This window comes from Rattus norvegicus, chromosome X (genome assembly GCF_021556685.1).
Source record: "Rattus norvegicus strain SHRSP/BbbUtx chromosome X, alternate assembly SHRSP_T2T, whole genome shotgun sequence".
In the NCBI taxonomy this organism is placed as follows: domain Eukaryota; kingdom Metazoa; phylum Chordata; class Mammalia; order Rodentia; family Muridae; genus Rattus; species Rattus norvegicus.
Genome location: NC_141554.1, coordinates 139,144,465 through 139,160,581, shown reverse-complemented (window position 1 = coordinate 139,160,581; position 16,117 = coordinate 139,144,465). Strand labels below are relative to the sequence as shown.

Sequence of the window (16,117 nt, the reverse complement as noted above, 5' to 3'; positions counted from 1 at the left end):
GGCTTCTGAGAATGGCTATTCTCAGCTTCTCGAAGTTTAACCAACTGTTTCCAAATTGCTCTCTTTTAAAGAAAGAGAGCTGTGACTGTTTCCTTCCTGTTTTCTTTTTCTTTGCAGAAAGGCGGCCGTTTGAAGTCCAGTTGGATTTCTCGTGGACCAAAGAGGAGGCTGCCTGGATGCTATTGATCCCCAGCACTCAGCAGTGCAAACGCCCTGGGGTGTGCTTTACTTCAAGCAAATAGAAGTGGGCCCCTCAGAAAGTAGGGATGCCGGGCTGGGGGTGGGGGGACACTAGTGTGCTCAGCATCCAGACGAGAGGGAGACTCCTGGAGAAAACCCCCTTCCTGTCACAGCACCCACAGCATTCTGAATCTGCTCACAGCCCAACGGCCTCGCTGAGGATGCTCCATTTAAAAGTGCAGTTTTTGGATGATTCCCAGAAGATTTTTGTGGTTGATGTAAGTGGAAATCACGTCGCTATTATTCCTTTATTATTCATTCAATAATGGTCATTTGTGGACAGCCCATTAGCCAGCACTGTTATATCTTCTTTAGAACCGAATGAAAGAGGACTGTGGTTTTTAGATTTGGAAAAGGAGTCTGTATTTAATGTCACGATGTGGCTCATGTTTTCCCATTAACCTTTCTTCTAGAACATGCTCTTTTTTCTCCAGGGACATTGAAAACAGATTTAAAAACTACGCTAAATATTTGTGAAAAGGCAACAACAACTTAATTCTACTACCCAATAAGGCATTATTGTTCAGTGAAATTATTTATCTGGGAGTCTCACTCCCTGAGGTTCTGAGGGAAACGAGGGGAAAGCTGTCTCCCTTTCCTCAGAAAAATCTACGGGTTATGTGGAGCAGACTTACAGCTCTAATGAGAACTTCAGGAAGCAGTGCCACGAAGAGAGGAGAAAGGATAAGAGATGATTTAGTTTCATTTAGCACTTATACTCCAGAGTTCTTAATATAATTCCTAGCTACAGTAGGATGATGGCATACAATTATACCTCATCTCTTCAAGAAAGAACAAATGTATTAAGCACATCACCTAGTGCTCCAAGCTGCAACATCTTAAGATGTGTGCAATTTGATGTCAGAATTTATGCGTGAGCATTTTGAAATGTTCTGCTTTTCGTTTTATTGGAAGCCAAACCGCTCTTTCCTGCGACATTTACATTCACTTCTAACAAGGAACAAACAGTTCATTTTCCATGAAATTTGTACAAAAATGTTGTGGGTTGGTTCTTTATTTTCCTTTACACGTAAACTGAAAACTACTCTAAGCTCAGCCGTGATGTTGGGTGTGAGCGCAGCCCATTTTTCCAATGAGCATTTAATGTTGATTTGAATCCTGTTTCGTTGGTGATGACTTTCTGGTTTCAGCTCCTATTTTGCTGTCTCTTCCATTCAGTTTTATGTGCAAAAGGCATTTCTAGTTCCACGGGCCTGAATGATTTGGTTTTTGGAGCAAATGGATTCCATTAGAGTTATGGGGCATTTCCTATTCTTTCTTGGAAGTGTATTTGAGGGGTGGAAAATGTCTTTTGAGTAATTTGTCCATTTGCAAGCTGGTGGTGGACTGGTCCAGTGCTCCAGAACCCAAATTACTGAACTGGGTATTCAAAAGATACTGCTTTAGGCTAAGTTTTTAATAGATACTTCAGGCAACTCAAAAAGAAAATCTTTGACCAAAAGTGACAGAGGAGTTTTATGAATGTGCAGTTCTAATTCAGATCCAATTATAGGGGGAGTAGGGAGCGCGGTACTATAACGCCACAGAATTCACCTCCCCAGGAGCCAATTCCAGCAGCTTGAAGCCATCCTGACTTGGCTTCAAGTCAGATTGAATCTTTCCAGCTGCAACACATTGTACTCCTTGGGAATATAACGAGAGAGATTTGATACCCAGCAATTCGTGTGTCAAAGCATCTGATACCCTTTCCTTGGAGGAATGTTGCACCATGAGTAGCAATCATAGTGCCTTTCTGAGTGGGAATAGCATGGGCTGCAGTGCTAGAAGCATCTTTGTTGTGAGGGCACAAAAGTTGACTTAGAATGTAGCCATTTAACATGATAGTGTCTCCTTACCAATGGTAGGCATAGAAATGATGATGATGGTGGTAGTGGTGGTGGTGGTGGTGATGATGATGAGAGTATGGTGGGGAGTGCAGGACCACAGGATAGCTTGTACACTCTCATTGTATAGTGCGTAAGTACAGAATGAGGGTTTTGAATCCAGAATTCTCCCCCACACTCTTCCTTCCTCAACTGGATCCAGAAAACTCATTAGACAGTAGTTGCCAAAGCCTGAAACATTGCTTACAAATATTGTTTTGTATTTCCCCAAAGAATATAAAATTTAGTATACAGTGAACATTTCTGACTTTTGTAAATCATTAGCAGGTCCTATTTTTCCTTACTCATGGAAGAAGTATTGAACAAGGTAGTCAGGGTCACCATGCTGGAACTTTGTTTGCTCATTTTAATGTAGATACATAAGAGCAACTGAATGGTGCAATCCTATGACCCCTCCATCTCCAAAGTGCTGGGATTACAGGTCAGCACCAGCTACGTAGTCAGTTTGAGATCAGCCTCAGCTACATAAGACTCTGGCTCAAAACAAACAAAAGAATAAGTCGACAAAAGTCCTCTTATATTAGCCCTAATATTTTGAACGGGTTGGAGTAATGCATGGGCTTATAATGAAGAGCCCATTTAGTAGCTCAGGGAAGCCATGTGATAGGGATTCTGGTAGTGAACTGAAGTCCGAAGAGGTAAGGGAGATTGTCTAAAGATAAGGTTCAAGAAAGTAATTTATTACACAAGCTAAAATCTCATCTGTGTTGATTTTTAGCAAGTATAGCAGGAGAAATGTAAAAAAGGATATATTATCAGATAGAATAATGTCATCCAAGAAATATTATTCAACATTCAGAACCCTTTATCCAAATTCCAGTGACATTATCTTTATGGTATTCTCAATATTCAAGATCGGGCTCAGACCAATAGATTGAGACATCTGATTTGTCAAAACTCCACAAGGAATTTAAGTCAAAGACTTATTATAAATTCATATGCCAAGGTCACCATTTACAATAAGATTAGGTACACTGGGGTCTCCTCATTAATCACGAGAAGGCCAAATGATGTCAGAAAATCAGATCTTAAGAACAGATGTGTAGTACTAATACTTAACAGGCTGGTGATGCATCTATAACCACCAAAGCCCCATCGTTGACATTTATTAATTCATTAATAGAGCTATTTACTTAAAAATTATTTAGGATCTCTTAAGTCCAGGCCTTGTTTTGTATGCAACCAATGCTAGCACAGGGTTACATAAAGCTCTTTTCAGCAAGGAACATTCTAGTCTAAGCAGTGTTAGCTGGACATTTACTTGGCTTGGGTGACTCTTTTTCCCCTTGTTAAATTGTTCATGTGATTAGTGTGCACCTGCCCTATTCTGTCCTTAACGTGTTAATCCCTTTAGCTAGATTATTAGGAAGAACATCTGGCTCCAGAGACATCCTGTTTGTTTGAAGTTTCTTTGCTCTAAGGCAATGTGTGTTGATTTTATAGATGAAGCATCTGAAAATGTTAGTCACCCTTTTCCACTGTGAATTTTTAAAAGAGAATTAAGGAAGTATGGGCAAGGCAGGGAACTTTAGTGCTGTCAGAACGTGCCTACTAAAGTATGATCCTCGGAAGAACACAGAGTAAAAACCTCATCTTGCTTTTCAAGATGCCATACATATTTCATAAAACTGATCATTGTTATACTCTGGCACCATCCTTAGGGCTACTATTAATATCCTTAGAAGATAAGGGTGGCCTTTTGGATAACGGTGAGAGTGAGTGGACAGGGGAGATATAGAGTAATATCATATGGCTCAAAAAGTGATTACAAGTTTTAGTGGAAATTCAATTTTGCTTCCTCGAGGAAAGCACCAGAAAACGAAGAAAGCATATGACCAAAGCTAAACTTTCCTGAACTGTTAAAGGTTTTTATATTGACTACAAATTCCCAATACACTTCCCATATATACACCAGTAGGAGTGAAAGAGTGTCTCTGTGCCTCAACTTCCTTGTAACTAGTGCTGTTTGCTCCCTTACGCTTAAATGGAGAGCTTTAGAAAACAGTTATTCCAAGACCACAGTCGATGCAATTTGGTCTGACATCTATACACTCAATCCCTCTACTGCTTTCTTGTCTTCATAGAAGCTACTGTTTCTGGATTTTCAAAACTCACTTCACTTGATAGTTTCTAGACACTAAAGTCAAAAAAGGAGGAGTGAAAAATGTCTGCACTTACTTACCGTTTATCTGATTGCTAGGTGATCTTACTGGCCATCCAGTGATTACCCAGAAATGCACACAATGAATCAGCTGATACCCTCAGGAGCCCACAATAAAGGTCTCATTTGCTAACAAAGACAAAGGGTAGGCAGTGTCAAGACTAAGCATTGTCTAAGCCAAATGGAAAAGCAAAGAACTGCCCAATGACTTCTTTCTTTTTTCTTTTTTGAATCAGCAGCGGGATTTAGTTTATAGATGCTTGTCTGGGAATTTCTTTTTCAGTTTGTAGTGATGAGAGAACTTTCGTAATTCGGTCAATAGAGAATTGGATAACCTCTTGTCCCACATTACAGGGCTATGTCTTCCCAACTGCAGTGACAGGGACTGCTCTGCTATAATAAAAATGCACCTGGATTTCAGGCTACAAACCCTGTAATATTAGGCCAGTCACAGCTCTTTGTTCCTCTAGCTGTTGTGATGGGGGAGCAATGGAAAAGCGATAATGTTTATCTGAAGCTGATAAACCAGGATAAATTAGAATCTGCACTTACGAGCTGTGGGGCCTTGAGGAGCTTATCTGGGTCTCAACTGAATCACAACTGTCAAAACCCAGACTTAACAGAAAAAGAAAAAAAAAAGATCAGGAAATTTCCCCAAAGAGTAAGATATTTAGGTTGTTGAGTAGAATGAGATGATATCTGCAAAAGAAAAAACACAAAGATCAATATGTCAAAAAGAACAAAACATGGTCCTTTCACAGAAGGAAAAGGTCAGCTTGGTAGGTGGAGTTAGAAAGAAGATAGGGCTGTCTAAAAGAACTGCAGGGACAAAAATGGAGAAGAGACTGAAGGGAAGGTGTTCCAATGACCAGCCCAACTTGGGGTCCATCTCATAGTAGGGCACCAAGGCCTGACACTATTACTGATGCTATGTCTTGCTTAGACTCAGGAACCTAGCATTGCTGCCCTGTGAGAAGCTCTACCGTCAACTGACTGAGACAGAGGCAGATACCATTGGACTGAAGTCAGGATCCCTATGATTGAATTAGGAGAAGGATTGAAGAGCTGAAAGGGAGGGAGACCCCATAGGAAGACCAGCAGTCTCGACTAACCTGGTCGCCTAGGAGCTCTCAGAGACTGAGCCACCAACCAGGCAGCATCCATATCCAATTTCAAAATAAGCCAGGCTGGATTATTGATTATTTCAAACTAAAATCATTTGAGGACATGTAACTTTGAGAAGGGCCATATGGCCTGTGTTTTCAACATGGAGTAAGTCATAATGGTTCTTTCAGGAGAGATGGCCCTCACATACCAAACCTGGGAAAGGGCCATGGTCACAAGAGACTGGTCATTAAGGCTGCAGTGACCTTGAATAAACAAACTCTTTGAAGTAACCCTAATCTTCTAATGGTATCTACATCCATCCGCCAGGTATCTCTGTATTGATAGCCCAAGAATTTACCACCCTAGTGCAGATACCAAACTGTCACATCATTACTTCCCAGATTCTTTGTTCTTTGTGTAAATAGTAAGGCTATTCTGTGCTTTGATCATCTCTTCAGAATTCACTGTTGTGAAGATCACCGTGTACATGTAAGAATTGCAAAACTACTATGTATTATGTAGTTAATCAGCTAGTGTATAAGTTAGGTTTCTGGATTCATCGAAAGAACTCATACAAGAACTGAGAGAGGAAGAGGGTTCCTGACACCCATTTCCCTCTCTCCTATAAAGTATGAATTTAGATAGTAGTGAATACAGAGAAGACACATTGTGGGTACAGTAGAGGCTACAGAGGCAGAATATATCTGCGACTATTTTATGACTCCTGTTTAGATTTGGAAGGAAGGAGATAAGGGATCAAGTAAGAAGGAATGCAGACAACCTTCCTGTTTCTGCCTGAGTTGATTGAGCACTGAGATTGAGAACAGAGCAACCAGAGTACACTGTGGAGGGACGAAGATCAATTTTACTTTTGGATTTTCGATGGAATTATGGAACAAAACGTATCTGGAGATGCTTCAACCTTCACTCTAATCTCAGTGCTTACAGCTTAGAGTGGGCCTTCAGGAAGGGCAAGTGTCCTATTGGAGTCTGAGCTTGTATCAGTCAGACGGTAATAATAGTCATATCGCCTAGCTTGGGACATCATTGGGACGATAGAAGGGATAGCAGATGTGGGGCTCCTGGCACTGGGTAGAAACTCAGAGCTTTCTTTACCACCCACTCCTTGCTCATAAAACCATCATTTCTTGGCTTTACAAAGCAGCAGAGAATAACAGGCTTCGGCCTACAAATGGGAATTTCTTTTCAGAATCCTCGAGCTTGCCAATCACCTTCATTGAGCAAAGCTGTGTTCCCCTAGCTTTTCACTTTCTCTGGAGCTTTGGGGGGTGGTTAATTCATCCTGCCATTCCAGTGGAGGTTATGGCTGGTGCGTAGTGAGCAGCCCCAGGGGATATGCTCCCCTCCTAGAGTTATCCATCCTGCCAGGGTCAATACTAACTGTCTAATGTCTAGATGATAATGGGTAGGGGGGTGGGAGGCAGGGACAGTTCTCTCTTTACACCAGATAAGTCTTGGAGATTGGACTCAGGTCCTCAGGCTGGGTGGCAAGTGCCTTTACCCACTGAACCATTTCACTGGCTCACCCATGTTTAAATGTTGAGCAAACATCATGAGACTTATGTTTAAGGGACAGTAACCCAAGCTGTTGAGATCAGAAATATCAGGTTCCTGTCCATTTGTACAGGCATGGACATGGATGCAGAGCAGGAGACTGGGTTTCCCAAGAGCCCACTCCTGCGTAATAGATGAACTGAGATTCAAGTCATAGACTCTCTAGCTTCAGATTCTTGGGCGATCTGTGCATTTGGGCAGGAGGTCTTTTCTGCAATCGCATTGTGTTTAGTGAAGTTTCCTGAGTTTTCAGGAGTTTGTGATCTGCCCGGTAGATCCATGCATATATCCGCATATTGGGTCCTCAAAACGAAGGTTTTGCTGACAGAAAAAACAGGGATCAGCTCACTACCTCCCCCAGCTGTGCGAAGAAGGCCAAAGGAAGGACCTTGGAAGTCAGGTCACAACAAAAAGTCAGCTGGGAATCATAAAGTCCCAGCCTAGCCAATGTTAGCAGGGTCTTTGCCAGGGATTGATTTGTCGTTACGGGGGCGGGGGGGGGCAATGCTGCCCGGTGAATGCTTTTGTTTGAACTGAGTTTTCACTGTCCCTCACAGCCTAAGGTTTGTTGATTCGGAAAATAAATTGAACTGAAAAAGAAAGAAATTGCTTGTATTCTGTCTGTCAAGCAGCCAACAGACCAATGCGGTTAGGGTGTTGCTCATCCCCCCCATGCCCCCCACCTGGAGGCTCCTCATCGCTGTCACCTGGCTGCCAGGCTGCTTTCTTGGCAGCTTTCAGAGGAGAGGCCTGGCCTGCAACTGGCCCCTCCCCAGCCTCTCACTCTCCACATCTGAAAGGAGGAGGGAGCAGTCCTGAGAAGATCTGAAGGGAGCTTTGTGGGGAGAAGACTGGGGAACTGGCTTTGGAGTCAGGTGTGTGATGGCTAGGTGTTTATTCAAGTCTGCACTTGTGGGAAGCTCAGGAAAGAGTTTTTAGTTGGTTGAGGCCTTGCCACTTTCACCACAGCTCAGGGCCTCTGCCTGTGGCTCCCGTGCCATTTCCCAACCGTCACTGGGCACTCCACTGAATTCTATACTCATTTTTCTCTTCTCCAGGAACAGAGCCATTGTCTGACCTGTCAGGAACACAAATAGTCGCAAGAATTTAGTTTTAACTTGTGCTTTAAGACAATGAAGTTGACAACTGCAATAAATAGGTTTTCAAAGTGATTGTGGGGAGTCTAATGTCTTGGGGTCAAAGGGGCATAACCCTGGGGGCAGAACCAACTTGGGGGTGGTGACAGGCATGGCCTAGCTATTTCCTATAAGGGCCTGAGGCCTGCCAGCCAAGTGTCAGTGAGCGGTGCCAGCCTTCGTGATCCTTGGTGCCACTCAGCAGCTTTGTGCTGATGACAGAGTTGGAAAACACTTGGTTAGAGTATGTAACCAATGAGAGACCCAGCCTTTAGAGTGCATCTGTATAGGAGGTAGGTAGTACAGGATTGGTCCTCGGGGCACCAGGGGAAAGCACTCCTCATAAGATCTGCTGCACTAAGAATGATGGGGAAGGGATAGGCATTAGGGAAGCACTTATACAGACTGAGAAACTGGCTGGGGCATAGCTTGTTTGGTTCTTAATAGATAAGCTATGCAAAGCTCCCTCCTTTGCTCCACAGGCTACCAGCATCTTTATTCCCTCTTTTCCTCTGTCCCCAGTCTCCTCCCCCACTTCTAGGTCCAAGATGTGGGGCCAGAAGACTGAGGTCTGTCTAGAGTGAACTGACCCCAGGCCCTGGAAGCATTTAAGCTTGGCGCCTCACTGCTAATCTTGGGGCTTAGCTGTCTTAAACAAGCAGTCCTTTGTCCTCGGAGATTCCTTTCATGATGATGAAATTCACCTTTCAGCAGACCTAGAGAAAGACAAAGGTTCCCCAGAACTTCACACTCAGGGATGTTTGAAGTGATTGAGAAGTCTCTGTCACAAGGGTACTGTCAACTGCTTTTGAAGCTATGAGATATCACTTCCTGACCTAGCTCTGTTCCAGGAGGTCCCGCTTGTTTCACACAATCAGTACGTAGGAAATTTGGGAGATAGGTATGATTGTGCGTTTTCATTCATTTAACTAGAACTCTGGAGTCCTTACTACTTCCAGGCACACACTGGCCTGGAAGGAGTCCATAGCCTGGTGGGAGAATTAACAATGTACGAAGTGTGGAATCTGCACAAAACATCTACTTCTATACATCCACCTCTATAATAGGCTTTTCCCCCTGGCACCATGGAGATGGCCACATGGAGTTCTCTAAAGGAAGCTCTGTCTGACTTGAGCCTTAAGTGACCAGTTCTAATTATTTAGGAATGTGCCAGGGAGTTGGGGACAGAGGGGTGGGAGTTGAAGTTGGTCTAGGAACAATGGAGGAAGCTGGGGAGGCCTGTGTAGTGTACATCAGACAGATTCACTGATTGGATGTCAGTGGTGAGGGAATAGAATGCTGGGAAGTAGAGACAGAAAGGAGAAGCAAGAGATGGGGTGGGGGTGGAGGGTTCATAGGCAGAAATTAGCATAGGTTACATGTGAGCCAAAGTCATACAGTTACAAGTAAAACAAGTCAGGAATTACAGGTAATGTGCTGGCTGCCCAGAGCCCCAGCTTGGGGTCAGAAAATCTTGGCCTTGCTTCACAAAGAGCAAAGCTATTGACTATTATGACTCCTCTTTACAATTTGAATTTGGAGTTCAGCAGTTAAAAAGATAAATTTAAAATGGGCCAATTTTATTTAGGTGTATGTGTCAAGCAATTCTAAAACACCCAGCATCAACAATGGCCCTACATTCATGCTGGGGGAATTACATTTCTAGAAAAGAAATGTGTCCTATGGAAATGGGTAAGGTTGTGTTGTATACTGTCGATGTGTGTGCTTCTTTCTATACAAAGATATTTCTCTTAATTTTGTTTGCAATTGCTAAGAGGAGAAGACAGCTTACATGGTCAACAGGGTGGTTTCCAATGGCCTTCATGGTACAATACCGAGCTTTGAAAAAGTTTGACACTGAATATTTACATGCACGATCATTGAGAATTATTTTAAAAGCTTTACTATAAGGTCCATAGATTGGCTGAGCCCAATGCGATTAAGAGCACATAGTTTCTTCCTCTTTTCCTCACTTCCTTTTGAGACAGAATCACATCTAGCCCAGTTCATCATTAGGCTCAACAAACTTGCTATCTAGTGGAGGCTGGTCTTAAATTCTGGATGCTCCTTCCTCCGCATCCCAAGTGCTGGGTCTCTAGAGGTGCTTTAGCGTATCTAGCTCATACCAGACCTCTTTGTTTATCCATTTGTTATTGATATAATATCTTACTGATGATCTGGAACCCTCAGACTCAGGTGGGTCTCCCAAGTAGTTGGGATTTCCTAAGTAGTTGAGACTGAAAGTATGTACGGCCATGCACCATCATGCCTCATACCCTGTTTCTTTTTAATAAAAGCATATTGTTTTGGGATAAAGCCAAAAACCAGAACCAAAACAAGGGAAACTTCATTTAAAAAAGCTGTCCCAATGATAAATATGTGAGGTAATGCATGTGTTAATTAGCTCAAATTAATCATTCCACTGTATATACATATTCTTAAATGTCGTGCTTGCATGATAAATATGTATAATGTTTTTACCTGTTCATTTACAAATAATAAATTTAAAACAGTTGCAGTTTACGTTCTGTTTCTGCATAAGTCTCAGAATCACAGTTCCTCCTACATTGGTAAAGCTGCTATGTGAGTTATGTGCCCTGCAGACACCCTAGGTACCTACCCCTAAATAGAAAGCCATTGCCCACAAGCTATCCATGACACCCAACCCCTTTCCCAACCTACCTTGTAGTGATAATAGCTGGTATATATTGAAAGAATGTGCATTCCAAGTGGTAGGCTAGGAATTCTGCACACATTCCCTCATTGAAATTCCCAATAAAGTAGGCGATAGGAACACTTCTACTTAACAGATGAGCGATGGGGAGAAGAGCAACATGTTCAAGGTTGCCGATTAGTCATGCCTCTCATTCCAGCTGCTTGGGGGGCTAAGGAAGAAATGGACAAGTTCAAGGCATGCCTGGGAACACAGAGCCAGTTCAAGGGCAACCTAGGCAAATTAGCAAGATCTTTTTGCCTAACACTCAAATTTAAAAGTATTGGGAACATAGCTCAGTGATAGCGTACTTGCCAGACTTGTGTAAGGCCCTGTGTTCAGTCCTTAGTATTAAAAATGTCTCTAACTAGGTAAACAGTAGAAAGAAGCTTTGGATGGGGTGGTATATAAGTGGAGAGCCTATAGATACGGCCACTTTACCAATTTTGTTTGTTTGTTTGTTCGTTTGTTTTTGGAGACAGGGCCTCTTTGTGTAGCCCTAGCTGTACCATACTGAAACTCACTCTGTACACCACGCTGAGCTCACACTCAGAGATCCACCTGCCTCTGCCTCCTGAATGCTGGGACTAAAAGTGTGCACCACAATGCCCAACTACACTTTACCAATTCTTTAAGGCTTGTCCTTTCAGAGTCACTGTGTTGGAGTTAGCTGTCATGGGCACAGAGAATGGTGGTAGGGGAAGTGAGTTTAAGGAAGCAGGCTCTTGGATCTCTTAGGGAGCTGTCATAGGATGGATGAACAATAAAAACAATTCAGAGAGAGATCAGAAAGATATGTCCTCTAAGCATTACATGAAGACACAAAAAGGTTGTCTTTTGTGTGTGTGTGGGGGGGAGGTCTTTGTGTGTAGGATTAATACATACACCGTGATGTCTGCTAATCATTCTGTGAAGGCAAAAGTATGTCTGTTTAATTATTATTGCTTAATCTGGGACATAGTAGATGTTCAGTAAATAGAAATCTATGAGACAATTCATGCTCTCAGCTGCTAGGCATCTTGAGTCTCTGGTAAAATGGGTTAGCTGATCAAATGCCAGCTTGTTGATTTTAGAGGCAAAATCTTCGGGCAGGAAGGATGAGGCATGCATAGTTCGAAAACTCGAGTTACATTTTTTTTCTATGCAGATACGCTATTGTGTGGTTTCAGTAAATCTTCAGTGACTCTTTGAAATGGAGATACCAGAAATGATAAGGAGAGAGGCCATCTCACTCTGACAAAACACAATGGCCCCTGAAGTCTTTGTGTGGATAATACCCAGAACACATTCCTGCTTCAGAAACAATGCAGAGGGGCGAAAGTCAAATTTAACATTCAGGAAAAAGGAGTATCTTTGGCTTTGATTTATAAATAGCAATGAGTCAGCTTCACCAGATTCTTCTACACATAATTCCACCTAAACAATCAGGATAGGTATCAGAAAGTATGCATTGGGAATGGCTGACTGATTAAGACCCAAAGGTTAGCATCTATTGGAATCATTGTTCACGACTTACAAATTCTTCTCAGCTTCCCCACAATTTCACATTTTGCAAGTTAAATCCTGCCTTCTCTTTCTTGTGCCTTAGAGTTTTGGTATGGGTAGGATTTAAAGGAAATATAGGAATTAAAAATGATGTGGACATGACAAAGCAGCTTTGAGTTATGATACCCACCCTCACAGGAGAGCTGCCGTATCTAAATATTCTTGAGGTGGGAAGTGGCACAGGTCAACTGTATTGGGACCAAACCCAGACTAAGAAGAATGCGTAAGCCCTAGGATTTGGTTGTAGAGTCTGGATGACTTCAAGACTCCCAAAGATTTAAGTCATGACTTGGGTGGTTACGTGTCAGTATAGGCTACAAGGAAAGGTCCAGGCAGTTGAAGACAGGGCCTCAAGTGAAATCATACTGCCCTGCCTCAAGTTTATCTCATCTTTATAAAAAATAATAAAAGCACCTACAGTGTGCACAACATGTCCAGCACCCAGTCAAGAGGCAAGTAGAGCTAACTGGATTCTAAGTAGCTGCTATATTAGGTCCAAATGAGTGCCAAGCAGCCAAATACATAGGGAGACACTACATGTGCTGGGGTCAAGAATTCAGACACATATATCATAGGGCAAAAGAAGGGAACTGACAGGCCTTAAAGGAGTTTTGTGGGTGTGGCTTGGAAAGAGTCCAAGTGAGGCAGAGGCAGGGGCTCCCAGCTCCAGGATAGAGCTGGTCCCCTTAGTGTGGTCTCCAGTTGTCAATAAGCAAACACACCTGGCTAATGAGAGGGTGTGGAAAGAATGAAGGAATGAGACACACTGTCACAGGAAGAGAGTAATCGTTCATCTGATCTGTCGCTGCATCACTCAGAATCCCCCGGAGGGGATTTTCTTATTGAAAAGAATTTCATATCCACTTTCCAGAAAATGATAGAACCCAAGCTAAGTACAAAAAAATTCAATCTTTGAGTAAGTGCAAAATTAAAAAAAAATTCAACCATGACCCCTTCATCCATATTCTGCTTTTGCTGAGAAGGTAGAAGGAGAGTTCTGTGTTCAAGGCCAGCCTGGAGTCTGCAAAGTCTACAAATTAATTAATGAATGAATGAATTAATTAATTTATGGAGGGGAAGAGGGGGAAGGGAGAGGGAGAGGGAATGGGAGAGGGAGAAAGAAAGGAGATGAGATGAGATGAGATGAGATGAGATTTTCCTCAGTATCCATAGTATGTTAGGTATAGGGCTCTAGTGGAGTTCAGAGTCTGGCCCAACAGAGTGGCTTTCCAACCCAGCTCCCAGCTGGGCCATTGAGCCAAACAAAGCAAAAGCTGATTCCAGGATGGAAGAGGTCTGAACCACAGGAAATTGAAAAGGAGTGTCAAGGAAGACAAGAGGCATCCGAGATCTAAGCAGGAGAAAAGAAAGGAGAATCAGTAATACAGTCCACTGAGGAGAAAGAATGAGTGTGTCAGAGAGCCAGATGGAATATAAAAGAGTGACTTAGAAGATGTCAGTCAGGTGTTGGGATGTCTGGCGTGCTCAGTAGCAAAGCACATCCAGAAGACCCTGGTTCCCATCTCTAGCATCACATACAAAAGGAGCTATTCATTCATGTCTTTCATATCTTTCATGTGCTCAGCTGTTAGTGTTCCCTTTACATTTAAGGAACAGTTTGGTGACCTGAACGTGAGCACATTACCGGAGGTCAGAAGTGCTAGGTCACGCTCCTAGGTGGGCTACTCACTTGACAGCCCGAAGGCAAGTCTCTTACTTTGGGTGGGATCTCAGCATCCACCTTTGTAGAGTGAGGGTTTGGAGTATGGGGTTCAAGGGTTGGGGATTTAGCTCAGTGGTAGAGCGCTTGCCTAGGAAGCGCAAGGCCCTGGGTTCGGTCCCCAGCCCCGGGGGAAAAAAAAAGCTGGAGTATGGGGTTCAAATGGCTTCTGTTGTGCCCTGTTGTATCATAGTTCTTGACAAAGAATTGATTTCAAGTTTAGAAGAAAACTCCCAACAGCCATTTGGAATCTGGTTGTGCCTCATGCACAGTGCATGGATTTAGTGCTAAGCACTTCATGGAAACAAACAATTATAATTGTTTTAATTACCCAGAGTAGCTAGTAATTTCGAGAAGACTGGGAGCTCTGTCTTGAGAATGGTGTTATTACCCTGTCACTTTGCAACAGACTTTCTAGTACAAGCATGATAATTTCAATGTCCCAGGAAGGGGGGAGCATGGATGCTATTAGGGTGGTAATCTTGTGGGTTATTTTTTCCCCTTTTTTCTCCTCTTAGTATAAAGGGGTGACTGAGAGGTGAGAGCCAGCTTGACTCTTTGCAACTAATCTAGCAACTTGACTCAGATGCAACCTGTCCAGGTCACGGGCAGGCCTTGGTTAAGCCCCAGGCAAGAATGCATTCTCATTCCCTTGTAGTTTTCAAAAGATGTCTGCCAGAAAGTATCACCTATCAGATACTACACTACATAATTCCAGAGTCCTTTTTGCAATTTGCTTTCCCTCAGCATCAATGTGGCCAAGGGCAAAAGGGGTGATAGGCAGCTACTCAAATGAGTCTCCAGGACGGCCCCAGGACAGTGAAAGTCACATGGCCGGAACTCTCTCTGAGCAGTTAATCCCTAGGCATTTGAAGGCCCCATCTTTCACACATGCAGCACTTTGAACAGCTTTGAGTTTTTCCGAAGCCAAATGAAAAGCAGTTGTAATTTGGTGTGAATTTCACACATGCACAAGCAACTCTAAGAGGGGTCTTTCCCTCTGTTTCCTCCCATGAGGACACCTTAAGTATCCAGTTAAACTGCTTCCCTCCCCGGGGTTTAGAGTCTAGTGGGTTCTAGGCAAAGGCCCCTGTTCACTTCCTACTTTTGTCTTTGTTGTTTTATGTGCAACTGCACCTTGCTCTCCACCAAATGCGAAAAGACAAGATTGCCTGCTAAGGAGAGTTCCATTTTAGAATGAGTTGCTGATGCCTGCTAATTAGCTCCTCTGGGCTCTGACAGTTTCCTTCTTACCAGGAGTTAACCCCCAGAAGGGTGAAGCTTTCCTGTCCTCCCCTAAAGGCTTTGTGCCTACATCTCTAGGCAGTGTCCCCAGTGTGACGACTTCCTTTTTCCAGTTACTTCTTAGAAAACAGGTTGCCTTTTATGAAGGTTATAAGGAAGATGCATGCAACTTTGGGCAGTTTTTAGAAATTTTTTTCCTCCTCTTCAGAAAATTTTTTAAATTTATGTATTTATTTATTTATTAACTAATTCATTTATTTAGTGTGTGTGAGAGAGAGAGAGGAAAGGTGGGAGGGAGCATGCATGTGGTGCACAATTCAAGGAAGTCTGTTTCTTATTTCCCCCTGTTGGTCCCAGAGATGAGCCCAGGTCACCAGGGTTTGGTAGCAAGTGCCTTTACCAGCTCGGCCATCTCGTTGGGCCTGGAGTATCTGTATTTTTGATGAAATGCAAAAGTAAATAGTGTCGGAGTTTAATCTTCAAGGAGCCCTTGGATTTTGGGGTCAGTAGAGGCTAAGAAATGAGAAAGGTTTCTTGTTGGAAGGTCCCTGGGGGGAAGCTCCGTGAGGATGAAGGGTCTGCTTCTGCTGCTGCTGTTTCTCAACACAGGCATGGGTGGATGGAAAGGTCCAGGACAATACTGAATGAAATCTGCACCGTCGACAGCCCTGCTTTACCCAGAAGCTCACCAAACAGGACCAAATACAGAAATATTCGCAAGTCTCCTCTTCTCCCTAGAGCATATCCCATCCTCTACCTGGAGCTCTCTGG

General features: G+C 43.1%; 1 protein-coding gene across 1 annotated transcript in view; it reads left to right on the top strand.

The window, feature by feature from the left end:
* Positions 1-346: 346 nt before the first annotated feature.
* Positions 347-16,117, top strand: part of Frmd7 (FERM domain containing 7) — a 46,683-nt gene continuing 30,912 nt past the window's right edge. Inside the window, exon 1 of the mRNA NM_001433350.1 lies at positions 347-458. Coding sequence (NP_001420279.1) covers positions 402-458 — 57 coding nt within the window. The 5' untranslated portion in view covers positions 347-401. The remainder of the gene's footprint in view (positions 459-16,117) is intronic.